The sequence below is a fragment of the Brachypodium distachyon genome, chromosome 1 (assembly GCF_000005505.3).
Source record: "Brachypodium distachyon strain Bd21 chromosome 1, Brachypodium_distachyon_v3.0, whole genome shotgun sequence".
NCBI classification, from domain to species: Eukaryota; Viridiplantae; Streptophyta; class Magnoliopsida; order Poales; family Poaceae; genus Brachypodium; species Brachypodium distachyon.
Genome location: NC_016131.3, coordinates 52514119 through 52538626, shown reverse-complemented (window position 1 = coordinate 52538626; position 24508 = coordinate 52514119). Strand labels below are relative to the sequence as shown.

General features: G+C 43.1%; 6 protein-coding genes across 8 annotated transcripts; 4 read left to right on the top strand and 2 right to left on the bottom strand.

Annotated features, from left to right (window-relative positions):
• The first annotated feature begins 82 nt into the window (after nucleotides 1–82).
• LOC100837641 (alpha-amylase inhibitor BMAI-1) lies at nucleotides 83–992 on the top strand. Its single transcript, XM_003561246.4, has one exon. It carries the CDS (start codon nucleotides 202–204, stop codon nucleotides 724–726), a length of 525 nt encoding a protein of 174 aa, XP_003561294.1. The 5' UTR covers nucleotides 83–201; the 3' UTR covers nucleotides 727–992.
• Nucleotides 993–2924: 1932 nt separating this feature from the next.
• LOC100837342 (17kDa alpha-amylase/trypsin inhibitor 1) lies at nucleotides 2925–3611 on the top strand. The gene has a single exon (XM_003561245.3). The coding sequence runs from the start codon at nucleotides 3032–3034 to the stop codon at nucleotides 3479–3481; it is 450 nt and encodes a 149-aa protein (XP_003561293.1). The 5' UTR covers nucleotides 2925–3031; the 3' UTR covers nucleotides 3482–3611.
• Nucleotides 3612–8661: 5050 nt separating this feature from the next.
• On the top strand, nucleotides 8662–12195 carry LOC104582275. Its single transcript, XM_014896287.2, has 15 exons — nucleotides 8662–8957; nucleotides 9041–9168; nucleotides 9263–9526; nucleotides 9634–9764; nucleotides 9875–9957; nucleotides 10040–10060; nucleotides 10178–10237; nucleotides 10369–10431; nucleotides 10578–10634; nucleotides 10751–10873; nucleotides 10956–11071; nucleotides 11151–11414; nucleotides 11557–11687; nucleotides 11869–11910; nucleotides 12168–12195. The coding sequence occupies exons 1-15, from the start codon at nucleotides 8738–8740 to the stop codon at nucleotides 12193–12195; spliced, it is 1731 nt and encodes a 576-aa protein (XP_014751773.2). The 5' UTR covers nucleotides 8662–8737.
• Nucleotides 12196–12830: 635 nt separating this feature from the next.
• LOC100836723 (alpha-amylase/trypsin inhibitor) lies at nucleotides 12831–13661 on the bottom strand. Its single transcript, XM_003561243.4, has one exon. It carries the CDS (start codon nucleotides 13523–13525, stop codon nucleotides 13100–13102), a length of 426 nt encoding a protein of 141 aa, XP_003561291.1. The 5' UTR covers nucleotides 13526–13661; the 3' UTR covers nucleotides 12831–13099.
• On the top strand, nucleotides 13647–16877 carry LOC100830546 (armadillo repeat-containing protein 7). 3 transcript variants are annotated; one of them, XM_024456988.1, is made up of 7 exons: nucleotides 13647–14154; nucleotides 14848–15059; nucleotides 15146–15182; nucleotides 15677–15750; nucleotides 15870–15963; nucleotides 16094–16180; nucleotides 16500–16877. In XM_024456988.1, the coding sequence occupies exons 2-7, from the start codon at nucleotides 14988–14990 to the stop codon at nucleotides 16577–16579; spliced, it is 444 nt and encodes a 147-aa protein (XP_024312756.1). In that variant the 5' UTR covers nucleotides 13647–14154; nucleotides 14848–14987; the 3' UTR covers nucleotides 16580–16877. The 3 variants fall into 3 exon arrangements, with proteins under 3 accessions (XP_024312756.1, XP_024312754.1, XP_024312755.1); XM_024456986.1 differs by having other exon boundaries at nucleotides 15677–15780; nucleotides 16094–16176; XM_024456987.1 differs by having other exon boundaries at nucleotides 16094–16176; nucleotides 16500–16857.
• A 1049-nt stretch (nucleotides 16878–17926) lies between these two features.
• Nucleotides 17927–20303, bottom strand: LOC100836413 (probable L-type lectin-domain containing receptor kinase S.5). The gene has a single exon (XM_003561242.4). The coding sequence runs from the start codon at nucleotides 20094–20096 to the stop codon at nucleotides 18072–18074; it is 2025 nt and encodes a 674-aa protein (XP_003561290.1). The 5' UTR covers nucleotides 20097–20303; the 3' UTR covers nucleotides 17927–18071.
• Nucleotides 20304–24508: the final 4205 nt, after the last annotated feature.

The window sequence follows — 24508 nt, the reverse complement described above, 5'->3', positions numbered from 1 at the left end:
TATATGAGACGTGAAAGCAGACGATCAAACACCCACCACTCAAGGCTAAACTTTTATATATGTCTGTATCTCAACTAATTGGACCTCTTTAATAATCTTTCTCTGCTATATATATAACCTCTCATTCAGTCAAGAGTGTGATACAGATAATCAATATATTGTGCTTGTGCATAGCTAGACAGAGTACAGCAGATCGAGAAAATGGCATACAATAAGGTGGTCGCCTTCTCCGTGCTACTCGTCCTGTCCATGCTCGCGGCAGCGACCAATTCCATGGCGGCCGCGGCGGCGGCTCGATACGGCGCCGTGGCCAACACACCCGGGGAGTGGTGCTGGGCCGGGATGGGCTTCCCGGTGTACCCGTTCCCGCGCTGCCGGGCGCTGGTGAAGAGCCAGTGCCTGGGCGCCCAGGCCGCCCAGAGTAGTGTCCGGGAGGACTGCTGCCGGCAGCTCGCCGCGATCCCCGACGATTTCTGCAAGTGCCCCGCGCTGGGCGCGATGCGGGACAGCATGTACAAGGAGCTCGGCGTCGTCATGAAGGGGGAGGGAGTCGGAGACGGCACGGTGGAGGCGGCGGAGATCTTCCCGGGGTGCCGCACGGAGGTGATGGACCGCGCCATCGCCAGCATCCCGGCCTTCTGCAACCAGCGCATCCCCATCGGCACCGATGGCGTCTGCTACTGGCTCTCGTACTATCAGCACCCTAAGCAAGTGACTAGCGCTTGATTACCAGCCGTGCAGGCTGATCAGCAAATAAGCGCATGCCCAGTACTTACTGGCATGTTGTGAGTGGTTGGTGCAATTAAGCACCATGCGTCCTAGCTTTTCAATAAAATGATGAACTGCAATGTTCTTCTCGATGTGTGTCCGGTTCGTGATCAATCCTATTATCATAATTAATTAATTTGCAGTGTTGTGAGTGGTTGGAGTAGACTTTTTTAAACGGTTTTGCTATGGATAAGTCGCCCGTTTTTTAGTGAGAGATCAATCGACATGTTAGCCATCAGATTTTAATCCAATGATAGCAAATGAGAGATGGGAGAATGTGGATGACCCTCAGATTTTAATCCAACGGCTTTGAAACGTCGATTGATATTTAAGGCTCATTTCTTAAAAAAATAGACCACTTAGAAATAGCCACACTCTTTTTAAAAAATGCTAAATCTATTGTCTTTCGGTTTGTGTGTCAATCCCTTGTTCTTAGGAGTTATGCTCGTGGATAATTTGTCAAATGAACCTTATGTACTATAAATATTTTATTTTGATTTTAAGATGTAATTCCTTCCTTATAAGAAATTGAATATTTGGTATTCACATTCACGACACTTAACCTTCACTTCATTAATTGCGCTAAAAAAATTGAGTTGTGGCAAACAAGAGAAAAATCATACTCGATGATAACTTGTGTTGCACAATTATTACAACTGCCACACATAAAGGGATGGTTTCGGATGTGTCTCCAATTGTGATCATTATCATAATTAATCTTTTTGTTTTTTACTAGCATTTTCAAAGAAAGCTTTTGCTTTTCGGGATGTGCATCAATCTCTTTGTTCTTCACTACAAGTTAAGGCGTGATATTGTTCTGTTAAGAGGAAAAGTTGGTGTTTGCATCGAGACGCAAAGCTTTTGCGTTCTCTCGAAAAAAAAGTTGGTGCTTGCGCTTGTGGACAATGTTGTTAAATGAACTTCATTCGCCATAAAGTTCTTTACAACTAACTTCTAGCTTGTTCTTTACAGTAATTTGTTTAAAAGCTTTTGCATTCCGCTTTGTGCATCGATCTCTTGTTCTTCACAATAAGTTAGGGCATGGTAATGTTGCGATGATAAGTGAGAAATTTGGTGCTTGCATGCTGGAGCAGTTATGCTGGTGCACAATTTTGTTAAGTGAACCTTGTTCTCCATTAAGATTCCATTTTTTAAGTTTAAGAAGTAATGCCTCTTATGTATAAGAAATTTAATATGTGGTATTCATACTCACGGACAAAAAGAATGACTTGAAAAAAAACATCATGCTCGGTGATAGACTGTGTGGAACGGTTATTACATCATGTATGCATAAAGGGATGCTTTGGGATGCGTCTCCAATGTTGACAATTACTTATCATAACTAATCTTTTATTCTTTACTGCTCCTTTCGTCCCATATCAAGTGACTCAAATTTATCCAAATATGGATATATCTATGCCTAAAAAGCGTATAGATAAATGTAATAGAAAGTCACTTAATATGGGACAGGGAGAGTAGTATTCTTAAAGCTTCATTAAGATTACATTTTTTTAGTTTAATAAGTAAGCCCCTTTCCGTATAAGAATTTTAACATGTGGTATTCATGTCCACGACACTTAAACTTTATTAATTGTGACAAAATATTTAGTTGCTGCAACTAACAAAAGAAGATGAGACTCGGTGACAGATTTTGTTGTACGATTAATAACATCAGCTACACACAAAGGGACACTGCCGCCGCCGGACGCGTCTCCAATGGTTACTGGAGTATTATGATAATTAATATCTGGTCCTTTGCTTACTACCTCTGATCCATAATAAGTGTCGCTGATTTACTACAAAGCGCTGATAGTACAAAGTGTACTATCAGCGCTTTGTGTACTATCAGCGCTTTGTAGTAAATCAGCGACACTTATTATGGATTAGAGGGAGTAGTGTTCTTTTTTTATTTAAGGTGTTTGATAAGCGAGAAAGTTGGTGCTTGCACGTTGGAGCAGTTATGCTTATGGACGATTTTGTTTAATGGACCTTATGCGCCTTAAAGTTTCTTTTTAAAAGTTTAAGAAGCAATCCCTTCCGTATAAAAAGTTTAGGACACTTAAAAGTTCTTTGCGACAATCATAGTTACACGCATCTTAAAAGCCTGAAAAATGTATGCTAACGTGCACAGTTCTGCAAATTCAGTTAAGCTAGCTAATTAAGACAACTTTTGTCAGTATGTCTTTTCTTGGGCTACAAAAACGTACAAGCGCTCCCTAGCATGCACATCGCCATATCGATAAGAGATCACTAGATCGAGCTCATGACGACATCTAAGAAGAAGCTCGTTTCCTCGGTCGTGTTGCTCGCTGCAGTGATCCTCCTTGCCGCGACGGCGGCGGCTGAGGGCGCCGACGACTACGGAGAGTGCCGCGTGGGGAAGAAGATCCCCTACAACCCACTCCCGGGCTGCCGAGAGTACATCACGCGCTGGTGCGCCGTTAGGAATGACCCCAAGAAGCAGCTGGTTCCAGATGAGGTGAAACGCCGGTGCTGCGGCGAGGTCAGCGAGCTGCCCAAGGGCTGCAGGTGCGACGCGCTGGGCATCCTTGCGAACGGCGTGATCACGGAGGAAGGCGTCAAGGTCGGCCGGATGGAGGCTGTGCCCGGCTGCGACAGGGAGACCATCGCCTTCCTGGCGTCCGACCTCATGGAAATTCGTCATTGCTACATAGGCTATTCGTGCCCCCTCTTTGGTGGTGGCATGGATTAGTTTGGTGGATCTAGCGGTAGCAGTACCGATCGAATAAATGTTGCATCGTCTACCGATGGTTAGCTAGATGCATTGTCCATGGTAAATCAGAAATGAAAGAAATACATCGGATCCTCTCTTCCTGCATCAAGTTCAGTTTCATCTTAAAAAAAAGAGTTCAGTTTTGTTTTTTGACAGCTAAAACCCTTCTCTATTGATCACTAGATGATGCCCGCGTGTTGCCCGGGACCGTGTTAAAACAAATGTATAAATAGATGTTTAAAATTAGTTAAAACTAATTGGAAAAAAGAAAATGAGTTCTTGCTGTGCATTTAAAAATATGTGACAGAACTATTTATATAAAGAGAAAATTCCAAAAAAAAGACATGACTGAATTGATGAGTGGCATGGTTTGAATTTATAGATTAATGCAAATTGTAGATGAATACATGCACGACTTGTTGATGTGGCATAGTTTGCATGACAATGTGTCGGGCCCGTTGAGGTGGCATTTTTGCATATTGAGGGAAAATATGTAGTAAAAAAAATATAAATGAATACACATATTTCTTGAGGAAAAAAGACATGCATGATTTAATGAGGTTTGCATGACATGCAATGTAGTGGGCCTAGTGAGGTGCAATGCTTGCATGTTGAGATAAATAGGCAGTGAGGATCTCCTATTTAGGTATAGAAGATTAGAAATAAGTGTTCAAGCTTAATTCAATACACCCTCCTCACCAAACTCAGAAGGGTAGGATAGTCTTTTCATGTTTTCTTTCTTCTTCCTACTCTTTCATTCGTCCTGCCTCCTTTCTCTCTCGGAAGGTATCCACTGTCTCAAGAACTGTTTCGACGATCCCTCCGGTGAGAATGTTTGGAATTGTGTCTTCAACGACGGTGCGAAATTTCATCGCGATCCAACGGTTCAATCTCTGCCAATACCAAAATACCTAGTGTTGTTCGGATTTTTTGCGGCCGTGCGTGATAGCACGATGTTCACATGTTTCCCGCTAATTCGAGCAATGTTTCAACGATCCCTTGGGTGGGATTGTGCGGAATTTTGTCTACTATCACAATGTAAAATTTCATTGCGATCAAACTGTGGAATCTCCGGAAAACTTCAAAACACCTAGTGTTGTTTGGATTTCTCACGACCATGCGGGACAACACGAACATCTGACTTGATCACATGTTTCCCGATGCCTCAAGAAGGGTTTTGCCGATCCCTTCGGTGGGATTGTGTGGAACTTTGTCTACTACGACAGTGAGAAATTTCATCACGATCTAACAGTGGAATTTCCGGAAAGCTTTGAAACACCAAGTGATGTTTGGAATTCTCGCGCTCGTGCGGGACAGCACGAGCATCCGACCTGTTCGCCTGTTTCCTGCTGGCTCAAGAAATCTTTCATTGATCTCGTCGGTTAGACTGTGTGGAATTGTGTCTACTAGTATCTCGTGAAATTTCATGACGATCCAACGGTGCAATCTTCGGAAAAATTGAAAACCAAGTGTTGTTCGAAGCCATATGAAAATAATAGAAGGAAATATTGTTTAATATCCATCGTACCCTTTTTCTATCAAGGGGTACGGAGTAATCTGGACCGTCCTTGTGTTTTTCATAAGAGAGGGGGGTTGTATTGAATCAGAAGTGATAAGTGTTACACCATTCAGCAGGAAAGGAATGAAGCAAAGGAAGGGGAATCTACCCAGGAGGAAGGAGTTCCCACAATCAGTTTAACTTGTACTTTGATGAAAATTGAAGTTTTCTTAGTCTGATAGGGCACCAATCGACTGGGGGTATGTCATCGTCCAACCTCGATCAGTCTGGAGCATCGCAGGCAAAGCCTACGATGGCAGCATCTGAAGGAGAAGCACAAGAGGGCCCGCCAGAGATGGGCCGGCCCAAGAGACAACTGAAGCCTAACTCAAGGTAAGACCCAAGTGTGTGGCAGTTGTATTTGGTAATGAACGACACGAAGCAAATGGGAAGGCATATAGACTAGCTCGACCGCGTTCTTCTTCAGATGTTGGTTGACATATTTGGTTGGATCTTCCACTAGCTAGTATTTGTATCCATGTGAACATCACTACCTAATAAAGCTTCGGTCGATCTTTCTGTTGAAGTATAAGTGGATTGGCTAGTCCTTTCCATCATCAGTCTTTTGATCGCGTTGGCTAGCGCATGGTATCAGAGCTAAGAGTTCTCGAGTTCGAGACCCGGCCGGCGTAATTAAATTGCAGTCCACTTTCGGTCCACGTTTAGATCTACGATAGCCTAATAACCTACTTGCTGCCTGGGATCTGGTGTGCAAGCCAAAACAGAAAGGAGGCTTGGGTGTTATTGATCTCAAGCTTCAGAATCAGGCACTTCTTATCAAGCATCTGGATAAATTTTATAACAAAGTTGATCTGCCCTGGGTGAAGTTGCTATGGTCAACATACTATGCAAATAGTGCTCCTCATGCTACACAGGCACAGGGTTCCTTCTAGTGGAAATCCATCATGAAACTGACTCCTTTTTCTAGAGGATTTTTTAAGTGCTTCGTAGGCACAGGGTTCCTTCTAGTGGAAATCCATCATGAAACTGACTCCTTTTTCTAGAGGATTTTTTAAGTGCTTCGTTGGAAAAGGTTACACTGCTCTGCTGTGGAAATATCATTGGCAAGAAGACACCCTAGAGAACTCTCATGCCTGCTTGTTTTCTTATGTCAGAGATGAGGATATTTTGATACTAGAGTTTAAATCCTCCAACTCACCTCTGGAAAATTCCCACCTTCCCCTTTCGCCTGAAGCTTTTGTGGAATTTCAGACTCTTTTTCCAATGGTGGAAAATTTGAATTCAGAGGACATAGATGTTTGGGTCCCCATCTGGAATAAACCTTACAACTCCAAATCCTACTACTCTCGCATTATGCTTAAGAGAAGACACTACCATGTGCAAAATAACGATTACTCCTGCTGCCTTTGCTCTTCTCGAGAGGAAGAAACTCTAGATCATCTATTCATATCCTGTGAGTTCAGTCAAAGATGTTGGGTTTTCTGAAGATCCACTGGCCAGTGGATGCTCACTATGTTGCTGCACTCCCTGCTGTCAGAACTGCTTTCAACAACAAATTGTGCTTCGAAATTTTTGCACTCGATGCGTGGAATATTTGGAAACAGAGGAATGACTTCATTTTTTAGGCGGTGCAGCCATCATTTCAAAGCTGGAAAGCTAGGTTCAAGATCGATTTCTCTCTGCTTGGCTCTAGAGTGTCAGAAACTCTATTCCCTCCTTTCAACAGCTTACTAGATAGTTTTCAATAAGGTAATCTGGGGACACCCCATGTAACTATGTACTACATATAATTCTATTAATATATACCACAGTAGTAGCCTCTCCTACTATTTTTCGGTAAAAAAAAAAGATCTCCGGGAGCCACGTGTGAGGGGGACTGTTGAAATATAAGTGTATTGCCTAACCCTTTCCATCAAATCGGTCTTTTGGTTGCGTTGGCTAACGAATGAAGCTCTTCACTTTCCAGGATCGAGTCCGTGTTGGCAACATTCAGGAAGTGGTCGCTGAAATTCTTGCCATCCGCCCCTTCGTTCATGACTTCACCGCCTGGAAGTCGATGATGGAGTCCATGCTTAGGATTTGCTGCGGAACCGGGCGAATCAGAATATAGTGCAAGTCCAAAAACCTACAACCATGCAGGATGCAATGTACATGGCCGCCTGGCCGGCAGATTGGAAATGTCATTGAGTAGCTTAAACAATTGCCCCCAACTTCGCATTCCCCCTGTCAGACGGCAGGTTGTGTTTTCGGACCAACCAAACCAGTCAAGGTCAAATTAGCAAATGAATGATTCTTCACAACAACTTATTTTTACCTATCCGACCCAACACAAGTTACAACATTCAGAATCAAGAGTTCTGTCATTTTGGTCTGAACCTGAAACAACAATACTCACTCCGTCCCATATTAAGTGACTTTCTACTACCTGTATCTACACGCTTTTTATGCATATATACATACATATTTGGACAAATTTGAGTCACTTAGCATGAGACGGATGGAGTAAATATTAGCACTAAACCGATGGCACAAAAGTCAAATTTGATGATGGAACAAGGCCTTCGGATCGAGTTCAGAAGCAAATACTTTAAGTCACGCTTCCGGTTTCGGTTTTGTAAGGTTTTTGCTCCACATTGCGCGGTTTGTGTTTAGACTTTTCCACGTCGGATGTCACGATGCATAGTTGAGAGACCAAATGCATAAATTTTCAAATTCACAGACCATTTCTAGGATGAACATGACACCATCGTGGTATCGGATGTAAAAAATTATTTGAAAAAACTGTGCCACGCGAACTCAAATCCAAAAGAGCAACCGAAAGCATATTGCGATTTCGAGTTGGTACCGATCGAGGAACCAAAGAATATTTAATTTTCCCAAAGATACGGTGAAAAACAATTCTCGTAAGGCCACCGGACTAGAAACGCACGCTATACTTATTTCCTTTCTCTACGACTCTATCCATATTAATACATAATTTCTCCTCATGAACATTGAATTAATGCTCAGTTCTGTCCAAATCCGCTGGAAGAAATTCCTGTGCACGTTTCCTTAACCGTTTATTCAAGCCAATACAGAGCAATCTTCCAACAGATCCGCCCTAGAATACCGGCCACGATCCATCTATCATCTCGTGCCATCAAAAAGGAAATTATACAACGACATTAAGCAATGACATCCGGCGCCGCCTATAGACCACCAGCGCCGCCGGAAATTACTATAGCAGCGACCGGCGTGGAAGGCCTCCACGCAAATCCGAGCGTCTTGTCTTCCCTTCCCGCTCGGGTGAGAATTAGAAGCCTTTCTTCTTTTGGCCGGAAAACCCTTGTTTCGAAGCCGGGGTGGAGAATTTTTGTGTGGGTCACTGCCGGGTATTGGTGGAGAGGCGGGTGGCCGGCCTGTAGGAGGACGGGGAGGGGGGAATTACGAGCACGGCGGAATCCCCACTTCCTTGTTCCATACACCTCCATACATCCCATAATCTGTTGAGCTGTCCGAATAGATGCTAGTCACTTCTTTCTCATTAGCTAGTTACGAGTATATTTTTGCAGTTTTATGCCTAGAACAATTGTTTCTGGTCGCTGCAAGCTAAACTGTTCAGTTTATTAGAGAGTAACGCATGGTTGAGCCAAGATTTTTTTTTATCACGACAAACAACTATTTATCCAAAAGTATTGACCATTTGCATGCTATTCTTAACAATCTTCAAAGTATAGATGGAAAATTCTTGCACTGCGTTCCTGGTTTTTGCAGGAATCATGCTGAAAGTTAAGCGAAGAGCAACAGGCTCAGATGAAAGGCGAAAAGTTCGTAAACGTGGTGTAAAAGAAGTATCCACCATCATAAGTGATCTGGGTCAAGGCATGACCGAACATCTCGGTCAAGAACTTACTGAAACGTTATCTCCAAGCATTATCTCGATCGCTTCATTTAAGGGTGATTATACTATTGCATGCACATTAGTCCCGCTTGTTAGTATCTCATCCTTAGTTAATAAATGAAATAACAATCTTGTGTAGGGGACAAACTGCATTATAAAAGCACTGGCATAGTTATTGAACAACGCCCAAGAGGTCCAATTATTCTCACTTCGTCAAATTTGATTAGAAGATATGATGAACGCAAGCTCGTCTTCCCACCACTGAAGGTTCGTGCTACTGCTAGTTTTTTCTGTACTTGCGTGTTTAAGATTTTAATAATCGTCTTCTTATCATGCTGTATACCTGTTTTATTCCCTGCAGATAAAGTTGCGCCTTCCAAATATCCAAGTGGTTAATGGACAGGTGCAAAACCTGAATTTGAGTTGCAATCTGGTGGTTATCACTGCTAGTTTCTCCCCTGATCTTCGTGCAGTATGTCTTGGTAACAGCGTGCAAGTTGAGTCGCATACCAAGTTATTATCTGTAAAGCGTTGCTTCAACTCAGGAAATTTGATGGCCTCAAGTGGGGTACTCATTGACCGTCCAAGTGGAGTTGACTGTGAATCCACATGCAAAATCACTAAGGTGCGCTCTCTGTTTTTCTACTTATTTTACGATTCATTATACACACTGTCTTTTGAGGCATCAAAATTTATGATTTTCGTGTGTGACACCTGTTTACCTGGTGCTAGGATGGAATTGGTGGCCCGCTCGTTGATTTTGATGGGAACATTGTTGGGATGAATAATTACTTTGATAGCGACGTGACTCGATATATACCAGCAAATCAGATCCTTAAAGACTTGTTGAGTATAGGGTTGTGGTATGTCATCTAGATTTCAAGCATGTAATCATACCTGTATGTGCTATGTACAAGAAAAGCCAAATATATTATTACTGTATGCATTATGACGAGTTCACTACATCCTGCAGCCAAATTAGAGATGTATTACAACCTCATTCAAGACTCGGTTCGAAAGATGTAGTACAACCTCGTTCAAGACTCGGTACAGAAGGTGAGCTAAGCACAATCGTTCCTTAGGTCTACTCATTTTCTCCACTAATAGGCTAATGTTTCTTACCAATCATCATTTGTAGGTTTTGCATCTAAGTTGGGAGGTTAGTTCGTGGTTTGCCAATCAGTTCACACTTAAGCATATAGATGTTCTATATGATAAGCTACTCCAGCTTTGAACTTCTCAATGTCTTTCAATTTCTGTCTCTTCTCTTTTATAGTTAGAATGAACATTGTCACCACTGGGCATAATGAAGAGATGGAGCTTGATAAGCCACGAGGTGAATCAATCAGGGTCATATCTGAATCAATCAGGGTCATATCTGATGTTTAACTATCACGCACTTTGTCATAATCTAATGTTAACTCTTGATCATTGCTGACAATGTTCATTTATCGTTTCATCTTGTAGCACCAGAATCCACTGGGAATGAATGCAAGCATCTGGGTATTGTAGATCCTTGGCCATCTGATGGTGAGTTAGTGCTTTTGGTATTGCTGATCATGATTCGTCGAACTGCTTCTCCTTGTCGAATCAGCATTCATTTTCATTTTGTTTATCACTACTCAATACTCATACATTGTCATGAATTGCTTCAACTATTGCACTACACTTTACAGATGCGGTAAATAAGTTACTAACGGCTGACGGTTATCCTTTGCCAAAGTATGCTGATGGTGAGTTGTTGCTATTTGTTGTGCTTACTATTCCGTTTTGTTTCTCATTCTTACATCTTTATCCTGGCATCCCAGATTCCCAGTTGTTAACTGTTGTGCCATGTTTTTGTGACTAGGAGGCATGAGTTTGGAAGGTGACCTTGAAGAGGAGTTTAGAATTGATGCCTGGAGGAAAAAAACTAGAAGAAGAATTGCTTTGAAGACGTGTCGAAGTGTTGTTGCACTTGGTTCATTCAATGGTGATTACTCATGCCATATTTGTTTGTTTGTTTGTTTGGTCACTACATATTACTAAATTTGTTCAACTTACATTTTGTGTAGAGAAGGGAAGGCATTTTGCTTGCACAGGTGTATTGATAGACTATAACCAGTCCATAAGAGTTCCGACTTCAGCAAATTTGGTTAGAAATGGGAACGAGATTGTGGAAAACTTAAGGGTTGGTGCCGCTAGTCGTTGTTTATTACTCCTTTTACTTATTCATTAAGATACTGTTAAGTCTAACTAAATCTCTTCAGATTGAAGTGTGCCTTCCAAATAAAAAACATACCACAGGGACATTGCAACACTACAGTTTACAATATAATGTTGCTGTTGTCACCATCAACGACTTGGATGGTAACCGTGCAGCAAAATTCGTCGAAGAGCCTCAAACCAAGATAGTAGCTCTAGGTCGTGTCTTTAAATCAGGCAACTTTATGGCCACAAGGGGGGTTGTGACTGGCAAACAGAGCGGATTTGATTGCAAAGAGCTTAAGGTCTCCAGCTGTAAAATCACTAAGGTACGTTGTCTTGATTTCTCATATAATTTTGCATGATTAAAATAAGTAGTTGCATCAGTGACTACATCTTGTATGATGATACAACTACCATGGTTTTGCTATGTAAGCCTTTGTGTGGTGTCAACTCATTTTTTTGCTATAGGCTGGGATTGGAGGGCCCCTTGTTGATTTTAATGGGAAAATTGTTGGCATGAACTTCTTTGACATGGAAGAAACTCCTTACCTACCAAGTGATATGATTCTGAAACTATTGAGGCAGTTTGATCTAAAAGGGTATGCTTTCTATGTTATTTTTTTAGTATGGTATGCAAGTGCTCCCATTCCCCTCCCGTATGTCATTAGTGCTTTTAGATCGCGAGATCAAGCTAATTCGATCTTTTTTGGATGTAAAATTAAGACAAAGTTAAGCTAAATTGCTATTTCGGATGCTGAAACTATCATTTTGTCTATGTAGGACTGTCACTGCAGAAACTACAAAACCTGAGCCTTGCAAAAGGTATTTTTTTTTATGCAACTCAGTAGTATTTGGTTACTTTGTTTCACATAAGTTACCAATAGTTGACTTGCAGAAAATTATTCAATGACAGCTGGCCGGTGCCTGATCCATATTGGTACTATCCAAGTCTCCACCGTCGAAGGAAGCGTGCTCGGGGGAGATTGCTCACTTAATGGAACCCTACAATAAAGTTCAAACCAAATTGCCTGCTGGGTGTTTTCTTCGAAGGTTACTTGTGTGAACTTTTAATTTGACAGAGTACCAATGGTTATTGCCTATCAATGAGTGCCCGAGTAGCTTGCTTTATATGATATAATATGTCACTATGGAAGTGTTTAGGACCTTGCACAGAATTACATCAAGAGTCAAACTGGTGTGCTCATATGTTATTTTAATTTTATCAAACTTATTGGTTTATTTGCTTTCGTATGGCATTATTTGCTTCTGTTATTTTAATTTTATCAAACCATGTGTTCGGTTGCTGACCTGACACTGTTGGAATTAGTTTGTGAATTACTGGGAATGTGGTAATAATGTTGATGCTGAAGCACCTAATAAGATACGGAATGATTTAGATATCTACTGATTCTGCGCATCCCTAGTGTATAAAGGCCACCCGCCAAGTTATCCTCAAAGGTAATCTGTTGTGTGAGTTGCCATATCGGTGAACTTGTGATTGAGTGCAAGCACACGCATGGTGGAGTGACAATTGAGTCCCAAAGAAGGGCTCATTGAGGCCTGTTGCTTGTCCAGTGGATGATGCTCTACTTTCAGTCAGTCTGGAACGAGGAGAAGCTGTAACAATATTTTCTGCGAATTGATCATTAACGAAAATTTGGTTATTATTTGGATAGTTTCCAACTATTTGACAAGCATATTTCCTTATAGCCAATTCTAGTTTACTTTTTTCTTCCAAATTGACCAACTCAAAGGCAACCCATGCTACAACTAATTATTTGGCTTGCCAATTTTTGATAGGACAAACATGAGTTCAATCAAACACACCCAGGTGCTTAGATCAGCAGGTTATTTCACTGGACACATCAACGCAAAACGTTTACTTATTCATGAACAAACCGAACGTTACACGTCACCAAGACACGCACGCGTGCGCGCGCACGTAGCCTCTGTCGTGGGCCTTCACGTGGGTCCGTCTACCCGGCCGGAGCCGGAGCCGGAGACGGCCCAACTAGGCCCGCAAGCCACACTCGCCGGGCGTGAGTAGCGTGGCGGCGAAGCCCCTCTGGATCTGCCTGGGGCAGCCCCGGAGGTCCCCGAGGCGGCCTTCCACGACGCGGCCCCCTTCCACGACCACGCCGTCCATCAGCACGCGCAGCGCCTCCCGCCGGCACCGGTCCGGGTGCACGGCCCCGAGCTCACGGCAGCACCGCTCCTTCACCAGCATCGGCAGCCCCGGCCCGCGGTGGCAGGCCCGGCTGATCACGTAAGTCCGGCAGCTGCCCAGCGGGTTGTGCGGGAACGCCTTCCCTGGGTAGCACCACCACTCCCCATTCTGATCATCCTCCTGTACGCCGTCCGCTGCGGCTGCCGTGATCAGGGCGGAGAGCAGGACGGCGGCGCTGCAGAGGAAGAGGAGCTTTTGGTTGGATGCCATCGGGTTCTTTCTTGGCTGACCTTGTATCAACTTCTTGTTTGAAGAGTGCTGCAGTAGCTATATGTATGAGAACTCGTGAAGGTTCCTGAAGATTTCTTGGAACGGAATTTGGAGTGACCCCCAGCTGAAAATTCTGTTTCGCTTGGACTCGTACGTGCGTGGAGTTATCGGCTGGAGTTCACTTTTCCTCGTCTCCTGCAGAAACTGAATTTGGAGCCTCTTGCAACGGAATTCGGAGTGCTCCATCAGCATTCGGTTTTGCTTGGGACAAAATTAATCGAGGCGCCGGAGTTTACTCTCCTTTTTCTTTTCAGGATACATAATTTTGTATCGAATAAGAAAGACGTGTATCCTATACTGGGCCGGGTATTTGGTTTCGAAAAAATTATATTAATGGGCCGGGTATGGACAACTATACTGCGTCAGGTCTCGTCCCCTTCTCCGGCGGTCCGGCCTCGTCTTCACGAAGCTCCCAAGTCGTGAAGCTTCACCAGCTCCCTCGACTCCGCGCTGGGCTGGACTCGCCGGAATCCGTCTCGTGGCTTCGCTTCCTCGTCCGTCGCAGTCGCCGGGATCTAGGGTTCTCACTTCGACGTCTGGACCTCACCCAAACTCCACCTTATCCTCAGGTAATCTCCCGGGTCCCGGCCTCCCCTTCTCTAGCGCTCCCCTTTCTATTTCTGTCGCCGAAACTGCGCCCCGCTGTAATGTTTCCCCCAGCCCCGTCAGCCGCCTCGTACTACTGTTTGTTGCCAACGCTTATTGGTCTCTTTTTAAAAAATCTTTGCTGCTAATCAAATGTAAATGCACAGGCAGGGTTCTTGTTAAATCAGATTAGAACGTGCTTAGTATTTCCTTGCATTTGGGATGTTTTGTTTTATCTCCGCCGGATTGAGCCATGTCAGGCATGTGCCCAACCTGCCGTCGTTTTCACGGGAAAGTACTGCTTCTGAGATTTTGCTTCGTTCTTTGTTCGATCTTCTACTCCTCTGTCTGGTTCTGTGATTCTCGATCTTGTTTTCTTTCTTTCTTTCACAATTTGGAAGATTTTTGTTTTGTTTGCCCATTGTTGCCCAAATACCTGGCGGGTAAATTGTTCACAGATGCTTGCTGATCGATATGAAGATATTCAGTCATAAAATATACAAACAAAAGTTAAATGTGGTTTCCTTATTTTTTAAATCAAGCCAACTTTGGTTAGTTTGTATATACCGATGCCTTGGTAAAAAAAGTTTGGTGTATCGAAACTGAACCAATGTTTTGATTCTATATCGTATTTACCAGAAAACAGTATGTACTGAAACAAATTAACTAAAATGCAGGGTCTGGAGCACCAAGAGACGAGTCTGAGAAGTCTTTTCTCTGAGAACAAAAAATGTGAGGATTCATCACCAGTGACGGCGAGCGCTTGTGGTCACAGGAGGAGGGTTAGAGGAGGAGGAGGAGGAGGTGCAGTGACGATATGTTCACGAACGCTCAGCGCCAGGTTGAGCGCACCGGCCGCGGCGGCACCCCGAGAGAGCAGTACCTTCAGGTTTGCCTGCTGGCTTGCTTGGTTATGGATTGTCCGGCATCTCTCGGTTTCTTCTGTGATTCTTCTAACCATGAGATCGTCATCAGGACCTCGTGACCCAGTTCCAGGACTCCACAGACGAAGGTAAATCTGTTCTCTATTTGATTCATCTCTAATGCGGGGTATATCATCAAATCTCCCTTCTGAGGCTCGTGTTAGAGCCAAGTTTCTGTGTGTATTAGATCAGGTGTATTATTTTAGGGGGAACTGAAAGTAGCAGCTGATCTCAATTGGATTTGTGGTAGAAATAGTAGTCAGCAGATTTTGCTGCCTGCAAGGTGAATTTGCTGCTTACTGCGGTTTAAGGAAACAATGTATCGGACTCAAAGGAAAACGACTTAGTGAGGTTCCTAAGGGTAGCAAGGAAAGGATGTTGAAAATAACAGAGGGAAGTAAGGTTGACGCATATGCTGCCTAGTGATGTTTTCGGTTTTACATAAGCACATATCAGGTTTTGGAAGTATCATAGGTAATAGGTTTCTAAAATAGCATGAAGATAGCTGCATTTTGTCAGTGAGACACCACGGCTTCAGTGTTCTTTTGTTCTCACCAAATTCATCATTTCCTTTTTGTTTCAGAGTCCAAAGAGAGGATAGTTGCAAACTTGGCAAATTTCGCTTATGATCCTTATAACTATGCCTTTATGCGTCAGGTTGATGATTCCAAGTGCCTTTTATTTTGGGTAGTTAATGCGTTGCAGATTTTCTTTGAGCGCTGTTCTGGATTAGCTTTCCTGTTCAATAAGAAGGTGTCTCTGTTCTGTTCTCTCAGCTGAATATTCTCGAGTTGTTCTTGGACTGCATTACGGAGCCAAATGAAAGGCTTGTTGAGTTTGGTGTTGGTGGAATATGTAATTCATGTGTTGGTGAGCAATCTGATGCCTTTACTTCTATGATTTCTTGTTTCATGTGAACCATACAAACCACTTATTCTTTGTGTCCTTATTTAACACAATTTTTCGAGGCAGTCATCTTATTTTGTTTGCTTACACGCAGATCCAGCAAACGCTTCAGTCATTACTCAATGTGGCGGGATCCCATTGGTTGTGCAATGCTTATCTAGCCCAGTTAAGAACACTGTGAGTATGTCTGAAGCTATGAGATACATTCATAACAGGATAGATCTTCTTTGTTTTGATGAGTAGATTTTTCTGATTGGCCTCTTCCTATGTGAGTAATTTTCTCTTGATTGATCTGGTGGGTACTTTGGGTACTAGGGCTAGAGAAGGAGAAGAGATAAAATTGGTTCTTTTTTTGGCCAGTATTCTCTCAGTCGTCTCTCTGTCTATTCCATCCAATATCTTCAATTGCTCATTACGTTTTAGTGTCGATGTGACTATATATTCACAGTTTGACACATCAACATACACCAACATTTTCCATTTGGTTGATTGCGAAACAGGTGAATTATGCACTTGGAGGCTTGTACTACTTATGCAACCCTTTGACAAAAAAGGAGATTCTGAAACCGGACGTGCTTAGGGTGATAAGAGACTATTCTGCAGCTGGAGCTGTTAACAGCAGCTTCAGCAATCTGGCAAATGCATTCCTGGACAAGCACGTCAACTCATGACCTTTTTCCAGAGGACTAGGCTTGTAGCATGTCATCTGCTAGACACAAGAGAGGAGATGATGTTAGTACATGAATTACCATCCTGTAGCCATGTATCCAAGCACTGTAATAAACAGAAATGACATAAATCTGAAAATTTTACCTGTGAAAACTCAGTAAGTTCATCAGCACTGTTGTCTTGTCTCAATAGTATTTTCTTCAAGACTACCGTGAATTGTGTACTGCAGTTGATTGGAATTTAGCAGTACAAGGAATGAAGGGAGGGGGATGAATGCTTCTTTGTTAAGATCATGTTCGTGATAAGAGAGCGTGTGGGGAAGGTGGGTGGCGAGAGGCAACGTCCTGTGGAGGGAGAGGCGCAACGGCCGCGGTCGCTGTCATGGGGGAAGAGAGGTGCCGGCAGGTCCCGCTGTTCAATTTGAGCATCCGACAGACTTCAAGACCAAGGTGACCATCCGAGGACTCTACTTCGGCTATTACTGCTTCCCTCAGATCCCTCCCCCTCCTCTCTATTCTTTTCGTCCCCAAATCCCTGACCTATTTTTGATTGCTATTATTAGGATACAACTGGATGCTTAGCACTACAATTTACATAGCTTAAATTAAAGGGAAGCTTAGCTCTGCAGTTTATCTGATTTGGTTCTCTTTTTGGCCTTGCCTTGGAGCAGAGCAAGATGATTCTCTTGCAATAAATATCTGATCATTACTTGATTATTATATGCCTTGTCTGGGTAAATGGTAGCTTTGGCCTTTGGTTAGATTTAACGTCGGATTCTTGGTAGACATCGGAGATTACGAGAATGGTAGTTCAAAGTTAAGGGTGTGTTTGGACTTTGGATGACATTGTTGACATGTGAATTTCCATAACTTTTCTTGTGTACCGTTGTATCACGTTTCTGTTGGTAGCTTTTGGCCTCAATTTGTGTCATGTCTGCTGTTATTGGTAACAGATGATCTTGTGATGATATGTTATATTGATATTGTGAACCTCTATGTTTTCTTTTTGCTGATTCTTGGTTGCCTAAATTCCTGCAAATCCCAGTCACTTGGCCTAAATTTTATATTTGAAAACATGCAATTTTGAGCAAAATATAACTGCAACTTTTATTCTGCCTGTTCTGTACTGTTCCTGTATCCCTTGTAATTCTGTAGTTGCCTGTCCTCTTTCACTTGTACATCCCAACTCTTAATCAATGAATAATATATGGAGTGAGGTGGGGATGATGATTATTGGCTGCTGGACCAAAATTTAAATATTGAGACAATTTATGAATAGACAATTCCTTATGTTTTACACTAGACAATTTTTACTTGGAATACCATAGCTGGATTCCTGGGTCTGGGCACTGCAACAAGTAGTAGTAGTCAGTACAAGTCCATAGCTCTGCAGAGTCCAGACGCTCACCTTCCTGTTAGGGAGGTGGAGGTCTTGGAGCAGAAACTGAGCTGTCCTGTGAAGAGCACACCAACATGCCGCAGCTCGATCTCCTGCTGCTTGCCAGATAGAGGCCAAACAAATGTGGGCTTCTCAAATGGGGGATCAGGGGCTGGCATCCCACCAATTAGCACCTGCACTGCTGTCCTCATCGATGGCCTTTCCCGTGGGTTCGGATGGCAACAAGCCAAGGCCAGCCTCACTGTGCAATCCATCTGTGCCTCATTGTATACTACTCCTAGCACTGCATCAGCCGTCTCTAAGACTTTCCCCTCGCTGTAATGCCTCCAAGTCCAATCCACAATGTACAATTCCTCTCTGTCATATAGCATGGACCTGCTTGGGCTCTTCCCACTGATAACTTCCATGACAAAGACCCCGAAGGCGTAAACGTCTGTGTCAAGGCTGGCATGACCGGTGAAGAAGCTCTCATGCGCCATATAGCCGCGAGTGCCTGCAACTGCTTGCGTGGAGTGATGTGTCACTCCGTCGATCTGGATAACGCGGGCAAGGCCGAAGTCGCCCAGCCGTGCATTGTATTCCTCGTCGAGCATCACATTACTGGCCTTGACATCCCTGTGAAGAATCCTTTTGCTGCTCCCATGGTGCAGGTAGTCAAGCGCAGATGCCACACCACAGATTATCCTGTATCGCCGCTCCCATGTGAGCTCAGGAGTGCTCGTGTCGGATGACGACGTACACACTGTGGCATGGCTGAACAAGTGCTTGTCCAGGCTGCCCATGGGAAAGTAGTCGTACACGAGGAGTAGCTCGCCTCCTTCGTGGCACAAGCCAACCAACTTGACGAGGTTGCGATGGGAGAGCTTGCCTATTGTGTTCACCTCCGCGACGAACTCTTTCTCTCCTCGGCTCGAGCTGTTGTTCGCTGACACCCGCTTCACAGCCACCTCCATGTTGAGCCTATTAAGATAGCCAAGGTAAACAGTGCCTCCTCCTCCTCTACCGAGCTTACGGTGAGGACTGAAGTTGGCAGTTGCATGCTTCAGCTCCTTGATCTTAAATCTGATTGGACCATGTGCATCTATCATTTTCTCTAGGTTGCAGTAGGCTAGCCTTGTCTGCTGCTTCACCCTTCTCCGCATCAACAACACAAGAAACCAACATATAGGAAACAAAATCAAGGTAACGAGAGACAAAAACACCTTCCTCACATGCCTTGTTTCAACCACAGCATCATCGTCTATTGTCGTGAAGTTCCAGGACTTTATCTGGTTCAGTTCGGTGTAGTCACCAGTGGAACCTGCAAATCCCAGATATATTTCATCCCGCAGGTGCTGTGATAGATCAACAAGCCAAGTTTCTCGCCAAGTGTGCCCCCCATTGCCAGTTGTGTTGTACTGGATTATAGATACTAGAAAAACATGTCTCGTGCTATTATATTTGATACTGACGAAGACATCAGAACCGCTCGACAGGATGATGGAAAGATTGCTGAGCGGGTACTGCTTATCAGATTTGATGCTGTTCAAGTCGAGCCCAACATGGTTGCTGTCAAGGTCATCCTTAGAGCTTTTGCACGTGTCGAATTCCACTGCTACTATTCGGTTCGTCGGTGCACCATCTGTCTGGTTGTTGCATACGCCAAGCCACTGGCCGCTGCTGTCGCTGGGCAATGATGAATTATTTGTGAGTATGAAAGCCATACCTTCTCCAGCCCCATTCTGTGGGAGGATGTTGAGCACAAATTCTGTCCTGAAAGATGTGAGCGCTGCGTCTTTCCTGTTCCACAGCTTCAGGGTTTCCCTTGCATATACTACTCTTCCTGATTGATTGCTCAAGTTTCCGGTGTTCGACGTGATTTGCAGGGAACCATTTGCAATTGCTGATCCTGGGCTGAAGCTGAAATCATCCTTGTTAGTGATGTCGAAGCTGGGGTAAGTGAATCGCAAGCAACTGCAGCCTTGGACGTCGGCAAGGGCTGCAGAAGATATGAAGAAAAGGCTCAAGAGAATGCTATTGGACATTGCCATGACTAAGTGGTTCCTGCCTTCCTGGGTTCCTGCAATCTCCCCAAGAAGACATCACCAAGATGTGAATTCATATGGTCCACATATTTCATGATAACACATGTCAATATTAAAGTGGGGAAACTGTGGAAGACTTGGAATAGTCATAGTCAATGTAAAAAATCTCCAGTTGCAAGAGACCTGCCAATTGCCATAGCGAAACCTGTGGGTACTAACTACTAAGGGCATCTCCAACAATCTATTTCTTAACCTGTTACTGGAAGAAGAGAGATTACCAAATATTTATTACAGAGACAACCTCTACATAGTTTGTTTCTTTGCTTTAATTTGTTACTGATTAAGACTATAAATTATTGTATAGGTGCTTCATTTTGGTTGGACTTCAACTTTGTGGAAGGAACAACCAAGCTTACAACAAGGATTATGGTTGTTTCTCACTTTTGGCAGCTCCAATGCACAAGAAATCTGCACCGCCGCTGGCAGCCATCCACGACCCTGTGGCCGGCTAGGCCGCATGGCACAGCCCCCACATTCTGTCGCCAAGCTTCACCAACACACCAAGGTGAGGATTTCCTAATCAAATCTGAATATTTTGGGATCTGGAGACGGAACCTTGGTTCATTGAGCTGAAAGCTCTTGCTGCTTGGTTTGTAGGGTGCACTGTGTCTGTACTGATGCCCAAAGTAGTATCTGATCAAATGAAGTATGCCCGGCTAGGCCTCTCCTTTTTTTGCCTCTCCTCTCCTGACTACCATAGTTTATTTCTGTCTGTTGCTCGTCTTGGCTGGTAGAATTAAATTAAACAAGGTAAAGCAGTGTAGGCCATTTGAGCTGGAAAACAGGAAGAGAAGTGGTCACATTCTGTCCATATTGAAGTCTATTTCAGAAGAAGAAAAAAGGTGACGCTAGTTCTTTTTCTTTTCTTTCTTTTGAAAAGGTGGCCCTGGCTCAGCAAGCAAAGACCCAAGACAAAAATTTGAGTCACTTAATATGGGACGGAGGGAGTATATGCTTTACTCTGACCTGTTGTTCGTCTTCGACTGACTGAGTAGTGAGGTAAACGAGTCAAGATTTACGTAGGCCGCACGGCAATTTGTGCAGGAAAAACAAGAGAAGAGGTCAAGTGAACAGGTGGCGCTTGTTTTGTTGCTCCTTTTCATCTTTTCGAGAAAAAAGATGGCTCTGGCTCAGCAAGCAATGACCAAAGAGGTCAACCTATTTCAGGAAAAATTAAAGGTGTGACAAAATTTCAAAGACCGCGTGCATGGAATGGATTAATCTTTTGACAATTTCTACAGTAAAACATGTTTTGTCTCGAGTTGTGACCAGGATAGATCACTTTGTGAACCCACAATGACCAGAAACAGATTATAAAGGCATCAAGCAGACTTTCAGAAACATCAAATTTTCCCTGTCCCAGTGCCTCTCAACCTCCAAATGGAGCCTTTTGTTTCGGCCATGTTAGGTGAACTTGCTTCATGATCCGTGAGTTTCTTCATCAACAAATACTCCAAGCAACCACAGCATCGCGTCGAGGTTAACCTGGAGACAATTCTTCTCCGCGTGCAGGCCATTGTGGACGAGGCCGAGGGGCGGCACATAACAAACCAAGGGATGCTTCGGCAGCTGAGCATGCTGAGGGATGCAATGTACCGAGGTTTTTACGTGCTCGACACCTTCAAATACAGAGCTTTTGAAGGAAATAAGGATGAAGATCATCAGGTTGCGAGTCACTCTAAGGCACTATCCAAATTTAACCACACGAAATGGATTTGTTTATTTAGCAGCAGCAGCACAAAAACTTCACAAGAACTTGAAGTTGAAGAGGTCCTTGACAGCTTGAGAACCATGATTATCGATGTTAGTGAGTCGGTAATGTTCTTGACAACATATCCTCGCCTGCACCGCCAGCCTTACAGCATGCATACCTTGATGGAAAAGTGCATGTTTGGCCGGCAGATGGAGATGGAACTGGTCATCAACTTTCTGTTGCACACCCAACCTTGTAGTAGTAGTAGTCTTGACAAGTTTGACGTCCTCCCAATTGTTGGTCCAGCGAGATCTGGAAAGAGCACCCTTGTTTTTCATGTCTGCAACAATGAAAGAGTCCGTGGTAATTCTCACAGATTATGTTCTTTGAATATGGTAACATCAGAGATGAGGATACAACAATTTGGAGAAACAAACACACAGTGAGACATGGGAAGAATGGGAAATTGCTAATGGTTTTTGACACAGTTGGGGAACTCAACAAAAATTTGTGGGGAAGGATCTGTTCTCTGTCTAGAAGGTGCGCTACAAGTGGTAGCAAGATCATAATCACAAGCCGGTCTGAGAAGATCAGAAAGCTTGGCACAACACAGGCTATGACGTTGAAGCGTCTGTCTCATGAGGCATACTGGTATTTCTTCAAGGTGATCACGTTTGGAAGCACAAATCCGGAGATGTACCCGAAACTTTTGTATTTTGCAATGGAGATAGCGAAGATGCACAATAGGTCTCTGGTTGCTGCAAACATCATCGCTCGCCTACTTAGAGCTAATTTTGGAATCCACTTTTGGTGCAAGGTTCTGAAATTTGTGAGAAGGCATGTACAGAAACACCTCTCCATGTTTGGTGAGCATCCTTGTGAACTCTTGGATGAAAGTCAACCTGTATATCTTCATAGAATGGGGAGAACTAGTGAAGATTTGTTCATTTCTGATCAGTACCAAACATGCTCTTCTCAGGAGGAACTCCCGGAGATAACATTGCAAGATGTGATCTATGGAGGCGTCAAGCCTCATGGGTTATTTAAGGTTCTTTCATGGAAGTCTCGGATACCGCCCTATCATTGTTACATCTATACTTGTGAGATTCGAGAGCAGCAAACTAGAGTTTAAGCGCTCTCTGAATGAGAGTTGTAGACATGGTTAATTTTGTAGCCACAAGTCTTATGTCATCTTGTTCTGTAATCTCCTTGTCTAAATCTATGGTTTTAGTGACTGAATAAGGCATGATATTGTGAGATTCATTTTTGTTTTTGGAACAGTTGAATAATTGCATATTATATGAGCTGTTAATTGTGTGCTGAACTGCTGATCAATGATTTCTTGGCATAGCTCAGATCCTCAATGAGGAGAGGCTCCAACTGAGATATACTTGTTGCTGCGATTCCAAGGATAGCAAACTATTGTTCAATTAATTAGTCTAAAAAAAAACTATTGTTCAATCAATCGTTTAGATGAGTACTGTCAAATGAACCAATACATGTATAGCATTGATTTACCTTGACGTTTTTTCTTTTGACAGTATATTTACCTTGATGTTAGCTTGAGCAACCAGGTGTCCTTTGATCTGAATGTTTAACATTGTCAAAAAAATACCTGCAACTTTCTGAAATCGTGGCTCAGGTCCAGCTTTCTGAATCTGAGGACCGCTTCTCCTGGAGATGAACTGAATCTTTTTAGCCAGGAAGGTTCAGGAACCCCATATAGCGCTTTTCTTTCTTTCTTTTCAAACAGGAGGCCTATCCGATGTACACAATCATGTTCAGCCCGTTTGCCAACAATCGTTTCATTTCATTTCGCGAAATTCAATTTTTGATAAGATTTCATTTGGTTGAATTTAAATTTCTTGTTCAGAAATCACGTTTGTCTATCACATGGATTTGCAGAGTGAGAAACAATTTCAGAAAAATGATGGTTTTTGAAGAGAAATTGGTGTTAGTTATAGTGCAATTTCATGGAATTTGAAATTGAATTCCTGTGACCGATTCTGTGCCAACCAAACAAGTTGTTTTCTAGAATTCTGAATTCCAAAATTTTAGGCCCAAATGATGTGTGCCAAACGAGCTGTTATTGAAATGTCAGTCTCAAGAGTACAGAAGGCCACGCTGACCGGGTAATAGACATACATCATAAATCTTAGTGTTACCTTCCCATCTAAACCGGGTGTAGTAGTATTTGATCAAATAAAGCATGACAGTTCTCTCCTTAATATGGTTTAATATGGTCTGGTTTTCATATTTGGCTGAATGAGTAGTAGAAATAAACGAGGTCGGATCAGCGTAGGCTGAACGGCCGTTTGTGCTGAGAAAAAAGCAGGAAGGGAAGAGTTCAAAGTTCTGTCAAAGATCGCATTGATGGCATGTCACGTAATTTCTTGAATTAGAACCAGGAGGCATGACTTTGTTAAGCATCAATTACTGACCAGAAACAGACATAAATTGTTTCTAAGAAGAAACATACAATAAAAGTATAAATAATGTTTCAGAGACATCAAATTCCACGACTCAGTGCTCTTTTTTTTTTGAGGGAAATGCCTTAGGTCAATCGACCTATTGCAAGATATTATTAAAAGCAAAGTAGTCAAAAGCATATTTACAACCCTCTAACCAAGACAGTTAGAAGCAAAAAGAACAAAAATAAGGAAAT